This window comes from Rhipicephalus microplus, chromosome 1, assembly GCF_043290135.1.
Source record: "Rhipicephalus microplus isolate Deutch F79 chromosome 1, USDA_Rmic, whole genome shotgun sequence".
NCBI classification, from domain to species: Eukaryota; Metazoa; Arthropoda; class Arachnida; order Ixodida; family Ixodidae; genus Rhipicephalus; species Rhipicephalus microplus.
The window spans coordinates 193,866,202-193,880,946 of record NC_134700.1 but is presented as its reverse complement, the minus strand read 5'-3'; the positions used below and the strand labels follow the sequence as shown (position 1 = coordinate 193,880,946).

General features: G+C 42.5%; 1 protein-coding gene across 1 annotated transcript; it reads right to left on the bottom strand.

Annotated features, from left to right (window-relative positions):
• Positions 1-2,851: 2,851 nt before the first annotated feature.
• LOC142766540 (uncharacterized) lies at positions 2,852-4,717 on the bottom strand. Its single transcript, XM_075868002.1, has one exon. The coding sequence runs from the start codon at positions 4,664-4,666 to the stop codon at positions 2,852-2,854; it is 1,815 nt and encodes a 604-aa protein (XP_075724117.1). The 5' UTR covers positions 4,667-4,717.
• Between the last annotated feature and the right edge of the window lie 10,028 nt (positions 4,718-14,745).

The window sequence follows — 14,745 nt, the reverse complement described above, 5'->3', positions numbered from 1 at the left end:
GAAACAGGCACATTGTGCTGAGAAAAAAGAGCTCAAGTCACCACCATAAAGACTTTTATTGTTTAACCAAAACAATATGCTACCAGTCAATGTATAAATCATAATTTAACAATTAAGGGTGCTGTTAAACTTGAAGTTCTTTATTAAGATGTTCATTTTACAAATTCGTAACTAACCTGGAATTAAGGTGCTCTAAAATAAGCACAAAATCACAGACACATGCATGAAACAGCATATTATCAATCTATGGAAACTGTAACAAAGTTTCAAATTTGTCAAAAGCACCTATTTTGCAGCTAAAATTTCAATCTTGTGATATGCACTATTATTTATGATTAGCCTAGTGCACTCGTAACTCACTTCAAAAAAAAATGTTATGCAGAACATTTACTGCATGCAGTGCTTCCAAACACAGTAATCATAGCATGAGAGAAAGCTGCTTATAAAATAAAATGTCACAGTTTGAAAATGAAATATGTGGCACAGACACACACTTTGGTAATTACAAAGCTAGTGGTACACCAAGTATAATGACAAAACATTCATGCGGTCACTCCAAGATGGCGCTAAATTTGTTCATCACACCATACCTAGTATAAACCTCAAACACAACCGTAATGTTTCATCAGCTAAAATGAAAAAAAAAACCTATATATTATTCCTTCAAAAGAAGTTTCAGATAAATGCGACATATAAAATGTATCCTTCAGCAATCACAAAGCCAGTGGTACATCAGGTACAATAAAAAAACATGTAATCACTCCGAGAGAAGCTTTGCTTTAGTTCAGAACACGTCACTAATAAGTGGAACTTCAGCACATGGCACAAACACACTGAAACACTCATTTGCAAAACATGGTGCATGAGGCTGCTCAAGTCCAACAATGGCCCTTTCTTTTCAGCAAATAAATTCAAACAGCTCAAAAAAGAATAGGGATTTAACACCGAACATTTAATTCCATGTGCACATAATTGAATGGACTAGCTCAAAGAACAGTTAAAGCGTCTCAAAACATTGCAAAGACAATCGAGTGACAGAGCAGGCATAAATAAGCCATTATAAAACATGCACATGGTGCCAAGAAACGAGCAGCCCAGGTACTAGCATAAAGGCTTTTTAAGTTGGTGAACCAAGACAATGCTACAAGGCAATGCAGCGAACTCCTAAAACTGTAATCATCAACAATATGAGGTGAAAGCTCAAAGCACTGTGCAGGCCGGAAGCAAAAGGCATATGCAGACATTCGTGCAGCACCAGCTCCTGAATTCAAAGAAGGATTCATTGTCTGACTGCTCGACAATGAAAATGGATCAACAGACTCAGTACGCCCCAATAAGAGGCCCAAGGTCTCTCATTGGGAAGACAGCCAGGCAAATGTCAGAGGAGACATGTCGCCAGAACTACCAAAGCTTATTTGGAAGGCAAGGGACTGCACTTAATTGCCCCGGTCAATCAACCACACCTTGTTGCCAAGAGGGAAACAGACTCTCCCACAGCCAGTGGGACAAACATTGGGAAAACCAGCATGAGTTCAACAGATTGGTCCCAACCTTACACGAGCTGGAAGACAGGTGAAGGCACCAGTATGAATTAATGTAATACAAAGAAAAAAAAGGTGTAGCATGTGGCTGCATTGCAAGTGGCATCACTCTCTCTCTACTCTCCCAGGCACAAGGATTATGAATGGCCTTAGCAGTTATGGTGATGAATTTGAACAACTGATCAAAGACCCAAACAGTGAAAGTATTAAGGTATAAATAAATATGAATGTGCAGAACACAAAGTTAATGTGGAACACTGGAGTGAAAGATTTTGTGACTGGCTGTCAACCTCAGATGCCTCTAAAAGAGTATGAATACTTAGCTAAATTACTGACAAGGGCCCCCTCATGTGAAAAAGCTCACCAGAGAATGATGGGTTGGTGGCCTTATGGAAGACGTTACCCTATTTGTGACAGACAGTTTATCTCTGTCCCTAAAGTGACAATAAAGTGCCCATTGATTGTGTACTGCCAGTGGTGGCATATTAGGCCATACAAAAAAAACACTTAACAAGCTAACAATCAGTAATGTGGAAAGTTGGGCGAGTTGGTGATAGTTCATGATTACTTATGAAGCAGCGCACGACAACACAGTAGGCGGTATGGCTTAGAGTGTGGCTGCTCTCCGGTGTTCTTCGTGACTGAAATATTTTCGAGTCACAGAGATCAGGTGACCAGGGAATTATCGAGGCCTTCCACATCGTAAAAAGAAATGATTACTACATTAGCCAAGCATCGATTACTTTAAGCGATTGCGAAGTGTGCTTTTTAGAAAATATGCTGTAGCATGAATATCATTGTAACACGTGGTACACCATCTTGTTGTATAATAACCATGTCCTTCCAGGAAATAAATTAGTTGAGAGTGCAGCAGTGTCCCTATCATTCCTTTTGTGCCTGTCGTCGTGCGATGCTTCATAAGTAATCCTAAGCTAGCAATCACATGTCATTCAATGGAATGAAAACTTATAGGCATAACGTTAAGATATATGAAAAGAAAGACCGAGTTTATTGGGGAGTGAACAGGGGTGCCTGCACTTGACCTGCCAGTAAAAAGAAAAAATGCACTTGCGCAAGTCACATAGCACAAAGGACAGATAAGTGAAGTTCAGTTAGTGATGGAACGAATACCATGAGATCCAAAACTGAGAATGGCAGAGGCCTGAATAACGTCACTAAATCAGGAAGTCACAGGCGTAACATACAACCAGTGCCCACAAAATAGCATAGATCAAAAAGCATTGGGAGCCTCTTTTCATGCATTGGACATATAATAGGGTGAAAAGGATAGCAGACTTAGACTCAAGCTTCTACAAGTTCAACTCAAAAAAGTTTGGAGAAATTATCACAAAGTCCAAAACTCTTACGCACTTGGTCATTTTAGATGGAGCCGGGACTACATCTAGGTGCTCACTCGTACGAACTTGTATAATGTGCCGTGGTGCGATTGCTGCCTGCTCATCACCATGCTCATAAAGCCTCTTGACCACAAGAAACAACTGACCTTCCCATTTGACGAAGCAATGAACTGAAGCAAACATTTGTTGTTCTCCAACAATCCACATTATTGTAAAGTTGTTCCTTCGGAGCTGGTTGGTGCATAAAGCAGAAGAGAAAGTTTCAGAGTTCACGGTGACTTTTTTGTAGGCAGTTACGTTGTTAGCAGTTTGAAAAAACCGTGTAAGGACTGCTTTCACTGCTACATTTGTTTGGCAAGGTAGTCCATGAAACACAGTGCCATTGGGTACTGAAACTTTGCTAAAATGAACACTGTCCAGCTTGCTCAATACAAACTCAGCAGGAGAGAGAGGTCTGACTCGTTTGTGAAGTACACTCACAGCAGTGCTAACTCCAACCAATGTCGCAAGCTGCTTTTCAATTGCTTGTGTACCCTTTATGAGGCGAAGTAGCTGGCCATTTCTATCTTCAAACATAAATGCCGAAGCGGCCCAGAGGGGACCCCAGTTTCTCACAGAATCTGCTATGTGTGTCAACTGGTGCACGTTAAAGGAACAAAATCTCTCCCCATACAATACCTTTTGCTCATCCACAAACTTCACCAAAAGCTGCTCAGCAACATCCACCTGCTCCTGAGTAATTGATTCAGAGAGCAGTATGTAGATAGCACTAATAAGGAGGCTCAAGTGGTGAAGGTATACATCGGGGAGAACATTTCGTAAAATTGGAAATGAATAAAATAAAAGCCATGCACGCAACTCGCTTGCTTTCCAATAACGGCAGTGCTTAATTGACCGTGGTGTTCTGGTGACATAATCTGGAGGTCTAATAGAAAGAAGCTGGCTATCAATCAACTTAATTTTTCCACCTAGGTACCATGGACTCTTGTGATATTTTGTCTCAAACCACAAGGAAATCAACATTCGCACCACCCCAAGAAGCACACAATGCATGTAGTCTACCACAAATCCAGCTCCACAATCGAAATGAGGCAAAAGATGCAAAATTGTCGGCCCTTTCACGCCTTTTACAGGGTGTCCTGTTTGAACCGCGAGTGCAGCGTGTTGTCTCATTCGCCGACTATTCCTAGAGAAATATCTTTTCCCTGGTGGATAGACCCGCACACGTCCTTGTTTCCCCAGCGAATGAAGCACACCTGGGTGCTCACAAAAAGAGCAGCCATAAAGTCCATTGAATTGCTTAACGCCTTGAAGCATTGCTCTTGCAACGGCATCTACAGATGATAACGGAGCAGTGACATATGAAATTACGCTCTTTCCTGTCTCCGGATGCCGCCAGGTCAGTCCCTCTGTTGCGAGTTCCCTTACTTCTGCACAGAAAGGCTTTAAAAAAGTATTAATCGTGGGTTTTGTTCCAAACCACAAGAGAGTCAAAATCTGGAATTTCTTGCGCATGAGGGGTGGCAGCTCTGGTATGATGCAGTGAAGTGGCCAGAGAGATTTCGCTGCACTCTTGAATACCTGGACACCGTCAGTATTCCAAAAAAGGGAAAAATCGTATCTACAACGACCGGGATGTTCCAGGTATTTCGCACCGTCTGATATATCCTTCAACGGCCGCTCTCCTTGATCGTTAGGTGCTTTGGAAAAAAGCTTGTAAATCTGATCGTCTTCTAGAAATGACCGCAATGTATCTGTGAGCCTCATCTGCAAAAAACTACCCTTTTTCTGGCAGGCCTGGTCACAGTTCGGACACGTAGTTACCACTTCTTCTAAGTATTGATGACAATTAAAACAAAAAAAAATGACTGTGTACACCAGTGCCCCTATGGAAATTTGACAGAAGCTTGAAAAATTTGTATGTCGTGTCCGGGAGTGTGTTTGATGATGGCAAGAATGATGAGACGGCTGACAACATTTGCCCTAAGCACTCTCTTGTAAGGCGAAACTTGAAGAAAAGCATCAGAAGAACAAGGCAAGCCTCAACATTACTGAAATTGCTGCCTTCATAAAGTTCTTTCTCATTAGGATGCCATTCTTTTGAGAAAGTTGAGCAGCTAGCCGGTTCACTGTTGCTGTCAGAGTCTGAGAACATCGGCATTTCTACCTCATTTGTTGGGTCAACATCTGATGTTGTGCTCGAAGATGAGAATTCTTCCAACCCTGAGGCAGAGGCATGGTTTGGGGATGTGGCACTGGGAGCTCCATCAGCTGTTCCAGTGGAGGCTGCGTCAGATGTTGAAATAGCCCAGCGACGAAGGGTCTCTCGTGGAACCTTGGATGTAAGAAAGAAAAAAAAAGCATTCAGTATGGAATATGCATATCCGTTTCGAATTTCAGCAGTGAGTTTGTTTTTAACTTTGCATGCATGGATTCATGAAAACTAAAAAAGCATAGCATGTGAAGTGGCCTAATGTAGCTAAGAAAGAAAATAAGTCAGTAAATGGCACAGTTCAGATACCAAGGTCAATTGAGGAAGGATGATTTAATCAGCCGCTGATACCGGTGTGAAAATACAGTGAGAATGAAAATGCAAATATAGCGCTGAATATTTGCAAAATTTAAAAGGAAAGACGGTCGCATTGCAATTTTGTATTGCCGCACACGTTTCATTAGAGAACTTTTTAGCTTAGCGCACGCAACGGCCATGCGCATGCAACAGGCAAGAGGGCAGAAGACTGCGCGTGTGCTGAACGTGAGAGAGACGCGTGCGTTTGCACGCAAGGGATGCGTGATCTCGGCGCTTAAATTGCGCGCTTTTCGGCTCTCGATTTTTCGCGAGATCTCGACGAGACCAAAACAGACAAGATGGCCGCAACATCGCTGTACGGTGGTTCAGGCAGCGAACGAAGCCCGTGTGAATTTCGGCATTGCCCTTGATTGGGAGCCTAGGTAACCTGAAGCAAATTAGTGAACACGTGCAGTGGATTGTGACTGGTTCTAAGTCAGAGCACAGCGTAGGATAATCGGACAACGTGAGTTTCGAAGCAGGAACCCAGTGTTGACGCGAAGCACCACGGCGGATTTGTGGATTGTGTACGGGGCGTCGTGTGTGTGATCCTTTTGAACCGTGATGGCTTTTACGTGTGTATAACCTGCAGATGTCAGAATGATCGCCTACAAATCAACGTGGACGATTGGGCCAGTTGGTGATTCATGATCGATGTTTACTGCGCGGTAGAAAACACAGACGGGGGGAAGGCAAGGACTGCGCTTGTTGTCTTTTTCCCGTCCGTCTTTTCTACCGCGCAGTATACATCGATCATCGCCTGCAAAAGCATGACATGTATTAAGAAGTGAAAGTATAGTTTTAGCCATGCATTTGTAGCGCATGTGGATGCGTGTCCATGTTCTACCAAGCTCAGGTGATTTTTCTCGCACGCTCAGGTGATTTTTCTCGATTTTTCTCGCATAGGCATTTGCACGAGGGGGGGGCAGCGAGGCAGTTCCACTCTTTAGTCATTTAATGGGGGGGGGCGTAAAGCCAGCCCCACACATTGACATAATGCCAGGGGGCTGCTGCGACTCGAATGGGAGGGGGGTTCAAAGTCAGCTCTATACCTTTACATAACGGGTAGAGGGGCGCTGCTACAAGCCTTCGCCCACCTGAAGGAGAGCCCTGCGCACGCCTATGCCCTATCGGCCTCTTCATCATTATAAAAGCAGCTTTCATGGCACGTAAGCACGCCAGCGCCAAAAAGGGCATTTCTGTAGTTAGCACTTAGCAATCCCCTTTGGTTCTCTTTGTCTTACAAAATGTCCGTAGCAAAACAATAAATTTTAGATTTGCAGTAAGGGCTGTTCTTCGTCGTCTCTGTGATCTCGTGCTGATACACCTAGCTCCAACACGCCAAGCTACTACACCTCGTTGGAAAAGATAGGCTTGTTTCATGCCTTGACTTATGTGTTGTGTCATCCAATATTAATTCTTGTAGCTTCTCTATTAGATGGCGCAAAGCAACACTCGAAGGCTGAATGTTTTGAGGTGAGAGAAAAATAAGGTTTGAAGAGAGGCCAAAGAATATGAAAAAGAGTAGATGGGCAGTGAAGGTGTTCCGTTATTTGTATAGAAAGAACACTGACACACAGCGGAGAAAATAAACTAGAAGGCTCAACAGTAAATATACCGCTAGCAGTGTAAGTGGTACGACAACAAATAGCTATAAATGAAAAGTCGGAGAGACTGAGAAGATTTACTGGATGACAGCAATGGAGAAAAAAAGCTCTATACTTAAAGTGCAAAATCAAAATAAGGAGAGAGAAATTTTCAAATAATTAAAGGGAAAGCACTTACTGTTTCAATTGAGACTGAGCTGCCTTAGAAAGTGAGATTTAGTAAAGAACAACAATGTATATGCTATGGGCAAGATAAGGAAATGATGCAGCATGTTCTGGTTGAATGTGGAGATATACACCCAGGTGTATGCTTGGGCTATAGCCTACATGAAGTCTTGGGTTTTAGGAATGGCAATGGAAAGCTGAACATACCCGCAATAGAAGTAAGGGGCGGTTAGAGTATTGGTGGCAGAAAACTGGAAACAAAAGACAAAAATAAGTAGTAAAGAAACTAAGGACATTCTGTCGTAAATGGCAGAGAATTGGTCGATGGATTTGCATTTTTTTCTCTACACTATGATAGGTTTAACTGGAATAGACAATTAAACATTAGGCCACCTTCACAAACAAAAGAGGAAAAAATCTTTTTTTTTAATTTATTTATCAAACATGGTGGTACACTTCTCGTCACCCTGTTATAAAGGGTATGGTGATAGCATCTATCATCTCGGAAAGCCTGGTGACCCAGGGTGAAGCACATGTTTCGCATGTTGTGCCCAGTAATGCTATAGAAGGCAGTCTCACACTTCGTGCATGCTGGGCACAGCACGTTGTGGGCGTACACTGAACTAAAATCCTGTATTATCTACATAGCAGGAGACAGAGGTGTTTTACCAGCTAATATCGATTACTTTCAGTTCGCTCAATTGTAATTCACCATTTTTGAAAATGACAGAACACCGGCCCGCCGCGGTGGTCTAGTGGCTAAGGTACTCGGCTGCTGCATTTCCGACGGAGGCGGAAATGTTGTAGGCCCGTGTGCTCGGATTTGGGTGCAGGCTGAAGAACCCCAGGTGGTCGAAATTTCCGGAGCCCTCCACTACGGCGTCTCTCGTAATATGGTGGTTTTGGGACGTTAAACCCCACATATCAATCAATCAAATTGACAGAACACATCACTTCAGGGAGAAGACGACTAAGCAGTGTGGGTCAATTCTATTTCTGGGCATACTTGTTTATGAGCTTATCTCTTTCATTTAAAATAACATCTTTTTGAATAATCTTTCACTGTCTTAAAAGTGCTGCTGCATACAAGCATGTTACAGTTTGCATGCATGTTTTCAGTGTGCATTTTAAATGAGAATCGGTTGACTATATTTCACTCCCATTTTTATTCATGAGGATTAATCATTGATAATTGCTGCCACTTCATTTTTGTGCATGGTTATAACCTTTTATAATTACTTTAAAAAAACTGGTCTCAAATATTTTTTAAATGTTGGTTTAGTCAGTAATCAGCAATAAAAACTACAGGGTACTGAAGGTTTCATTTGTTTTTCTAGTAATAAGTCTCAAGCTTGGCCAGATTTTTTCTTTTACCCGCTTCAAGCTTAGATGACGGAAGGCTGAAAGCAGTGCTATGTCATGTTGATTTTTCTCGCTGCAAACTTTCTGTGCAAAACTCCGATTCGGCCTAGTTGGAACACATTCATCTTGAAATATTTCCGCAGGCACACAAGGACACAGATAGGATACACACAAACAGACCTGTGTTGTGTCGATTCTGTGTCCCTGTGCTAACTTTATGTGAGTGCAAGACGTATTCTTTGAAAAGGTTCACTCCTTTCAAGCATATGTGATGGCAGGCAGAAGGCAGTGCTATGTCACATTTGTTTTCCTTCCAATGCACTTTATGTAAATACAAGAGATCTTTTCAAAAGGGTTTCCTCCGTTCCAGTTATCGTAGGTATTTTGACACAAAGTGCCATGTTCTTTTACTTCCTAATTTATCAAAGATGTATGCTGCAACACCCTCCATTGCTTCTATTGTGGCTACCGCTTGCTCAAAGTACTCATTAAAAGCTTTCTTTCCCCAAAAATTTAGCTACTGTTTCCATACCGACACAAACTGAAATGCCATATCTTAACTGCAAAAACACTGTCATTTACTATACCCAATCCACCTCTTTTTTATGTCATTGAAGCAGAAAGTGCAAAGCTGTCTTACTTGTACTGCTCAAAAACATTACAAATTTTATGCCTTGGTTTTACTTTCATACAAAAAAATTTTATTAGCTATTGCCAACAAATAATCTTGAAAAACATTTTTAATATAATTCTGCTTTGGTGGTAGTATAATTTTGCCCCGCCACGGTGGTCCACTGGCTAAGGTACTCTTGCTTATAACCCGCAGTTCGTGGGATCGAATCCTGGCTGCGGCAGCTGCATTTTCGATAGAGGCGAAAATGCTGTAGGCCCCAGCTTTGGGCGCCCGTTGAAGAGCTCCAAGGGGTCTAAATTTTTGGAGCCCTCCACCACGGCATCTCTCATAATCATATGGTGGTTTTGGGACGTTAAACCCCACATATCAATCGATAGTATAATGTTTAGTTTTAATAGCAGGAGACTGTAACTACAAGCAGCCCCGGCTTAACCGTTACTGTGGCGTTTGTAACCTGCATACTGGTTCTAACCACGGCAACGGTACTCCTATACGGGAAATAGAGGCGAGGACAAAATATTTAATAGTGCAGGATTATGTGTGCAATGATGGAACATTACAGAAGAACTTCCCTAGTCACAGCTGGACATACTCACCGCTAATGAAAGACGAAGACAGAAAGAGGAAAAATGCTTGTTTTATCATGTTGTACTTAAAAGCAGATTGTTTTGATTTTGCCATATTTTGGCCAGGCCAGTGGAAATGAGCACAAAGTGTGGAGAGGGAGCTATTGCCTCCAAGAAGCAACCACAGTGCTACATACCTAATGAATTCTGTGAGGCACTCTGTGCACGGGTTTGAATCATGTGTGGAGTTTCTTTGTAAATACCCTTTGACACACTACTATTTCGTATCTGGTGTTTTTGTGGAAGTAACTTGTGGTTAAGGCATCATTTTTTTTTACATACTGGTCTTTCTTCTAAAGAAGCACATTAACATAAATACGCAAGCTTGCTTTTCAGGTCTACTTACCAACTTTGATCCATCTGAAAGGTACTGCTTGTATGGGCCTCGTCTCCGGCTTGAATTCATCTTTCTGTCGAGCGATGACAGGGTGTGTTTGCTTGTTCACTAAAAGTGAAACATCAGGTGCATCAGTTTTCACACTTTCTTATGGAAGAGATATTGAATATTTCTAGGATTCAGGAACTACAATGACAGCATTGGATTGCATATTGCCTGTTGCTGTAATGTCTACAAACAAAATGCAGTTCGTGTCCTGGCTCAGGCAGGGAATGTGACATCTGGCACTCTTTTAATGCATTTGTTTCCATGACAGTAATGTAATATTCCCGGTATAAATGCATGCCTTACGTACACTTTTGACCGCTTAAATTCATAACTACTCAGTGACATTACAGAAAAAATTAGTAAATTTTACATGCTCATGGTTGCCTATGTTAAATATCATGCAAGAGTGCAACTACTTTATTTGAATATTTCTCTGGCTAATCACAGGCGTCAATATTCTTTTTTCTAGCATTTGACCGCGTCCTGACTGCACCATACCACAAAAATAAATTTGTTTCTTAATATGAAAAGCGCAACCAAACACTTCATTATGATTTGTTGCGCTGCAGTAAAACTTCGCCAAAAAATTTCACGTATACTGAGCCACGCTATCGACACGGCGGTTGTCCTTGCGCGCCGTTCGACATTGACAGCTATAGAAGGGCTGCATTAGGGGCTCGTTAGTTGTGCATATAGTCGACACTTTCAACGCGCTGATCAAACACAAAGGCACACAGAAGAACAAGCGTGTTTACACAGGACGAGTACTCGTCTTGTGCATACATTTATGTTCTTTCGGAGCGTTTTTCTTTGTGTTCGAGCAACACGTTGCGAATCGTCTACGTTTCGTTTATGGTGTCAGAAAAATAATTTTTCCTACACCAAGGTCTCTTCGTTCTCAGGCTGCCGTGCACCGGCGGTGTTGTTCATGCACGTACAACTCGCGACGTTATTCGGCAAACGCGCAGAGCGACGAAGGAGTGGCGGTTGTCATGGCTGCATTAGCCGTCCCCTCCGGCTCCGCGTCGTCTGCTTCTCGCAGTTTTCCCTTCGCTCTGTTTTTTTTTTTTCCAGCCCACGTTTGTGGTGTCGCGTGGCGTTCACGTTGTGGCGATCACGCATGACGAGCATGGAAGTTATGATGGCGAGTGTGCGTTCCAGGCTGCAGCGTTTTATGTAACTGCCGCCCCGGCGAAGCTTAATTGCCGTGAATTTTGGACACCTTTCGCGCAGCCAACGTTCTACAGCACCGAACGCAGGCTTGCCGCTACGACAGGCTTGCCTTCAGCGTGGTGCGGCCTTAAATGTACGTGCTTTGTTTAAATTGTGAAGTATCGAGCAATTTTATGCCAGTGCTGTTCTAAGTTGAAAGAAAGCGCAATACGAAGATACGAGGCGCTTCCCGAGACCGATCAGTTTTTAGGCGCCCTCATCTCGAATGGGTACGACCACAAGCTGCGCCACAGACCGCGGCCGTGCAGCGCTGTCCGCGGCCTTGTGCCGTGATTCGATATTCTCAGGCAATATCACTGTTCTCTCCCGACAAAATTCTAGTGGATGTTACAGCTCTCTCTGGACTAAACTGAAATCATCAGTGGTTGCAGGATTGCTTTTTTTTTGCGATGCGGAATGCGTTAGGTTATAGTTTGAAAGTGGTAATTAACACCTCAATAATCTAGCACTTTCTAGGTTGAGTGACAGAGTGCGAAAAAATACTTACGTTGAACAGCGTCTTCGTTCGTAAGCTTGCTCAAGCAAACGTTGACGTTAACCACGATGCCTCCACCCTGACAAGACCGACACGTTGTTTCTTGGCGCCGGCCGTCTCGCAAACCGAGTGACTACGGAGCGCGCACGATCCCGACAGGCGCGATTGTGCCACTATGTTCGTGACCAGCGAAAGCACCTCCTTCTCTGGTTTGTATGTGGGGTTCGAGGAAGGGACAACACTAATATGCATGACCGGGTATTGCCTCTCCGAAGATGCGTCGCCTTTCGCGTTCCCCCCGCGGACAGAAATTCCTTCTTTGAAACGCTAGGGCTAACCTCAACGTTCCTACGGTACTAGGTCCATTGAGCAGTCTGAGGACATTCCGTTTCTATACGAATGACACAAACTGTCCAGTTACTTTAGTCTGTAGTTTGGGGACCGGTGCCAATATTTTACCGGATCAGACAGATCACTGTGAAATATGTTTCACCTCTAGATATTCCGTCTTTTCATTGAAAATGTCTTAACTCGACACTTGCGGAAGATATTTCGTGGTCAACCTTCGATAGGTCTTAACTTGAACCTGAACGCGCACGATACTGAGGGAAAAAAAAAGAAAGGCCTTTAACGTCTGAAAATAAATCAAAATGAATAAGTATTATGTTGAGCTATAATTAAATTCACTAATGCGCAACAATGTTTACAGCAAAACCAAGTCAATTCAGCGAGTTACATCGACACATTCGCAGAGCATGCAGGAACAAGTAAAGAATGGTTCCGTTACGATACGAACTGACGATCAGCGGCGTATCGTACGTTGAAATATGTACGGCAATTGTACTGATCAGGATAAGAACCATGTGAAGATATAGAGTAAAACAGAGCAAAAATAATAATACCAACTCATATAAGCTGCGCGTTCATCATTTATGGGTAGGCATGCCGCCTGAAGAACATGACTTAATTTCGCGCAACGAATTCACTATCGTCTAGGAATCTGAACTCTGAAAATCTATATATTACATTATTTCATGTTTGTCAGGATTGTAAAAGCGTTCGTCGTAGTCGGTCGTCAAACAGAAAAGCGGTTGGCCCGACAAATAAATAAAGGAAAAACAAGAACCGCAATTTGTTGGAAAGCATGCAACCATTGTCAATTGAATTTTGTGAAATGTTTATTCCTGTAGGTTTAATTAAACCTGCAGAAATAAACATTACACAAAGTTTAAACTAATGAAATGCAGCTTTTCTCAGGTATAGGAACACTACTTTATGCAGTAATAACAGTTTAGCCTAAGTTTATTCTCCTCTGTTCACAACTTCGCCGATGACACACTTAAATGTATGACTGCGCAAAGTATACTCAAACGGAATACTCAAACCAACAAAAGAGTGTCCCAATAAGTTGAAAAGGAAATTCAGTGATGCGACACGCACGCGCTACGTATAAAGTGAATTTTAGCGACTGCACAAATCTGCAGCATGCACGTGCGACCACGGCCTCTACAAACATTATCCCCGCAGAATGTACTGTATCGTGCTATACAATGAGGAAATATGTTTTCGTTCGTCGTCATTAGTGTGATATATTATTTCACTAGTTGTAATCATGGCAATATGCATGTGCTACAAAAAAATTGACCGATTTTTCGCCTTGTTGGAATCGGTTTTACGAATTCCATAATTTCCAGGAACGTTCTCTGCATTGGCGTTTATAGGGTGACTTATGGTGTCATGATACTTACCTCAAAGTCATCACTAACGTAGTCTTATCGAATCGATGTTCTCTTTACGGTGCGAAATAGATGTGTTTCATACGTATAGCATTCGTTTGCGTGTTCCTCCGGGGTCGAGCAACGCTTGAATATATGTTGCGGAATCATAGGGATACAAATATAATGTTCATTAGAGTGCTATATAAAAGCAGAGGTAACACTGGAACCGCAATTGGTGTCATTCGGACATGACGCCTCTATTATATAGGTATGATGACGATGATGTGTGGCGCTTTATGGCGCAAGGGCCAATTGATGGCCAAAGATATTATATAGGTATCGTATATAATGTTTTATGCTATTCTTATATATTGAAATGACCAGCAATGCAGTCGCAACCGACGTTGCACCGACACTACGCCCGCATACATGGCCGATTTTGTAAGCAGTTTAAGCTATTCGTTAGAATATACCTGTCACGCAGATTGTGTTTGGTTCGTGCTGGATACTGATTTTTATTCTTTGTATTCGTCGGGTCAACCTTGCCGATGTCGGCTTCGATCTCAACAATATTTCATTTCAATTACTAATGTCAATATCTTGCGCGCTTTGTATGCCGATACAAACTGGGAATCAACTAGCTGTAGCGCATACCCGCCTACCGCGGCGGATGTGTACCCAATACACGAGTCTGGTGAAAAGGGTTTGACGCCGTACGCGACAGGATTTTCTCGTTGTTCATGGCACGACCTGACAGTCGTATTCGTCGAACCTTTTTACACCTCCATCTCAATTTCGATCTACTTAAGGAGGTGATCACGATAGCATCCTGACGGGTAGATAACACTGCTCAAATTAAGTGTATGTGATTCGCCGAGAAAATGGTCCGCATTTAAAGCTATAGATTCATAGCCTTATTACATCAAACGTGACAATAGTATTTGTAAAATATTTACTAAAGTTGAATTCGCGCAAATAAACGAAGCTTCATCTTTCACATACAACTCTTATAGAAGCATTGCAGTGTTTCATGGATTCGGTCACTGCTCATCGTCTTCACGACTGTTTATAA

What these genes read in the sequence shown, in the direction of transcription:
- LOC142766540 (XM_075868002.1), bottom strand. Translation starts at nt 4,666, where the DNA reads ATGAGGCTCACAGATACATTGCGGTCATTTCTAGAAGACGATCAGATT.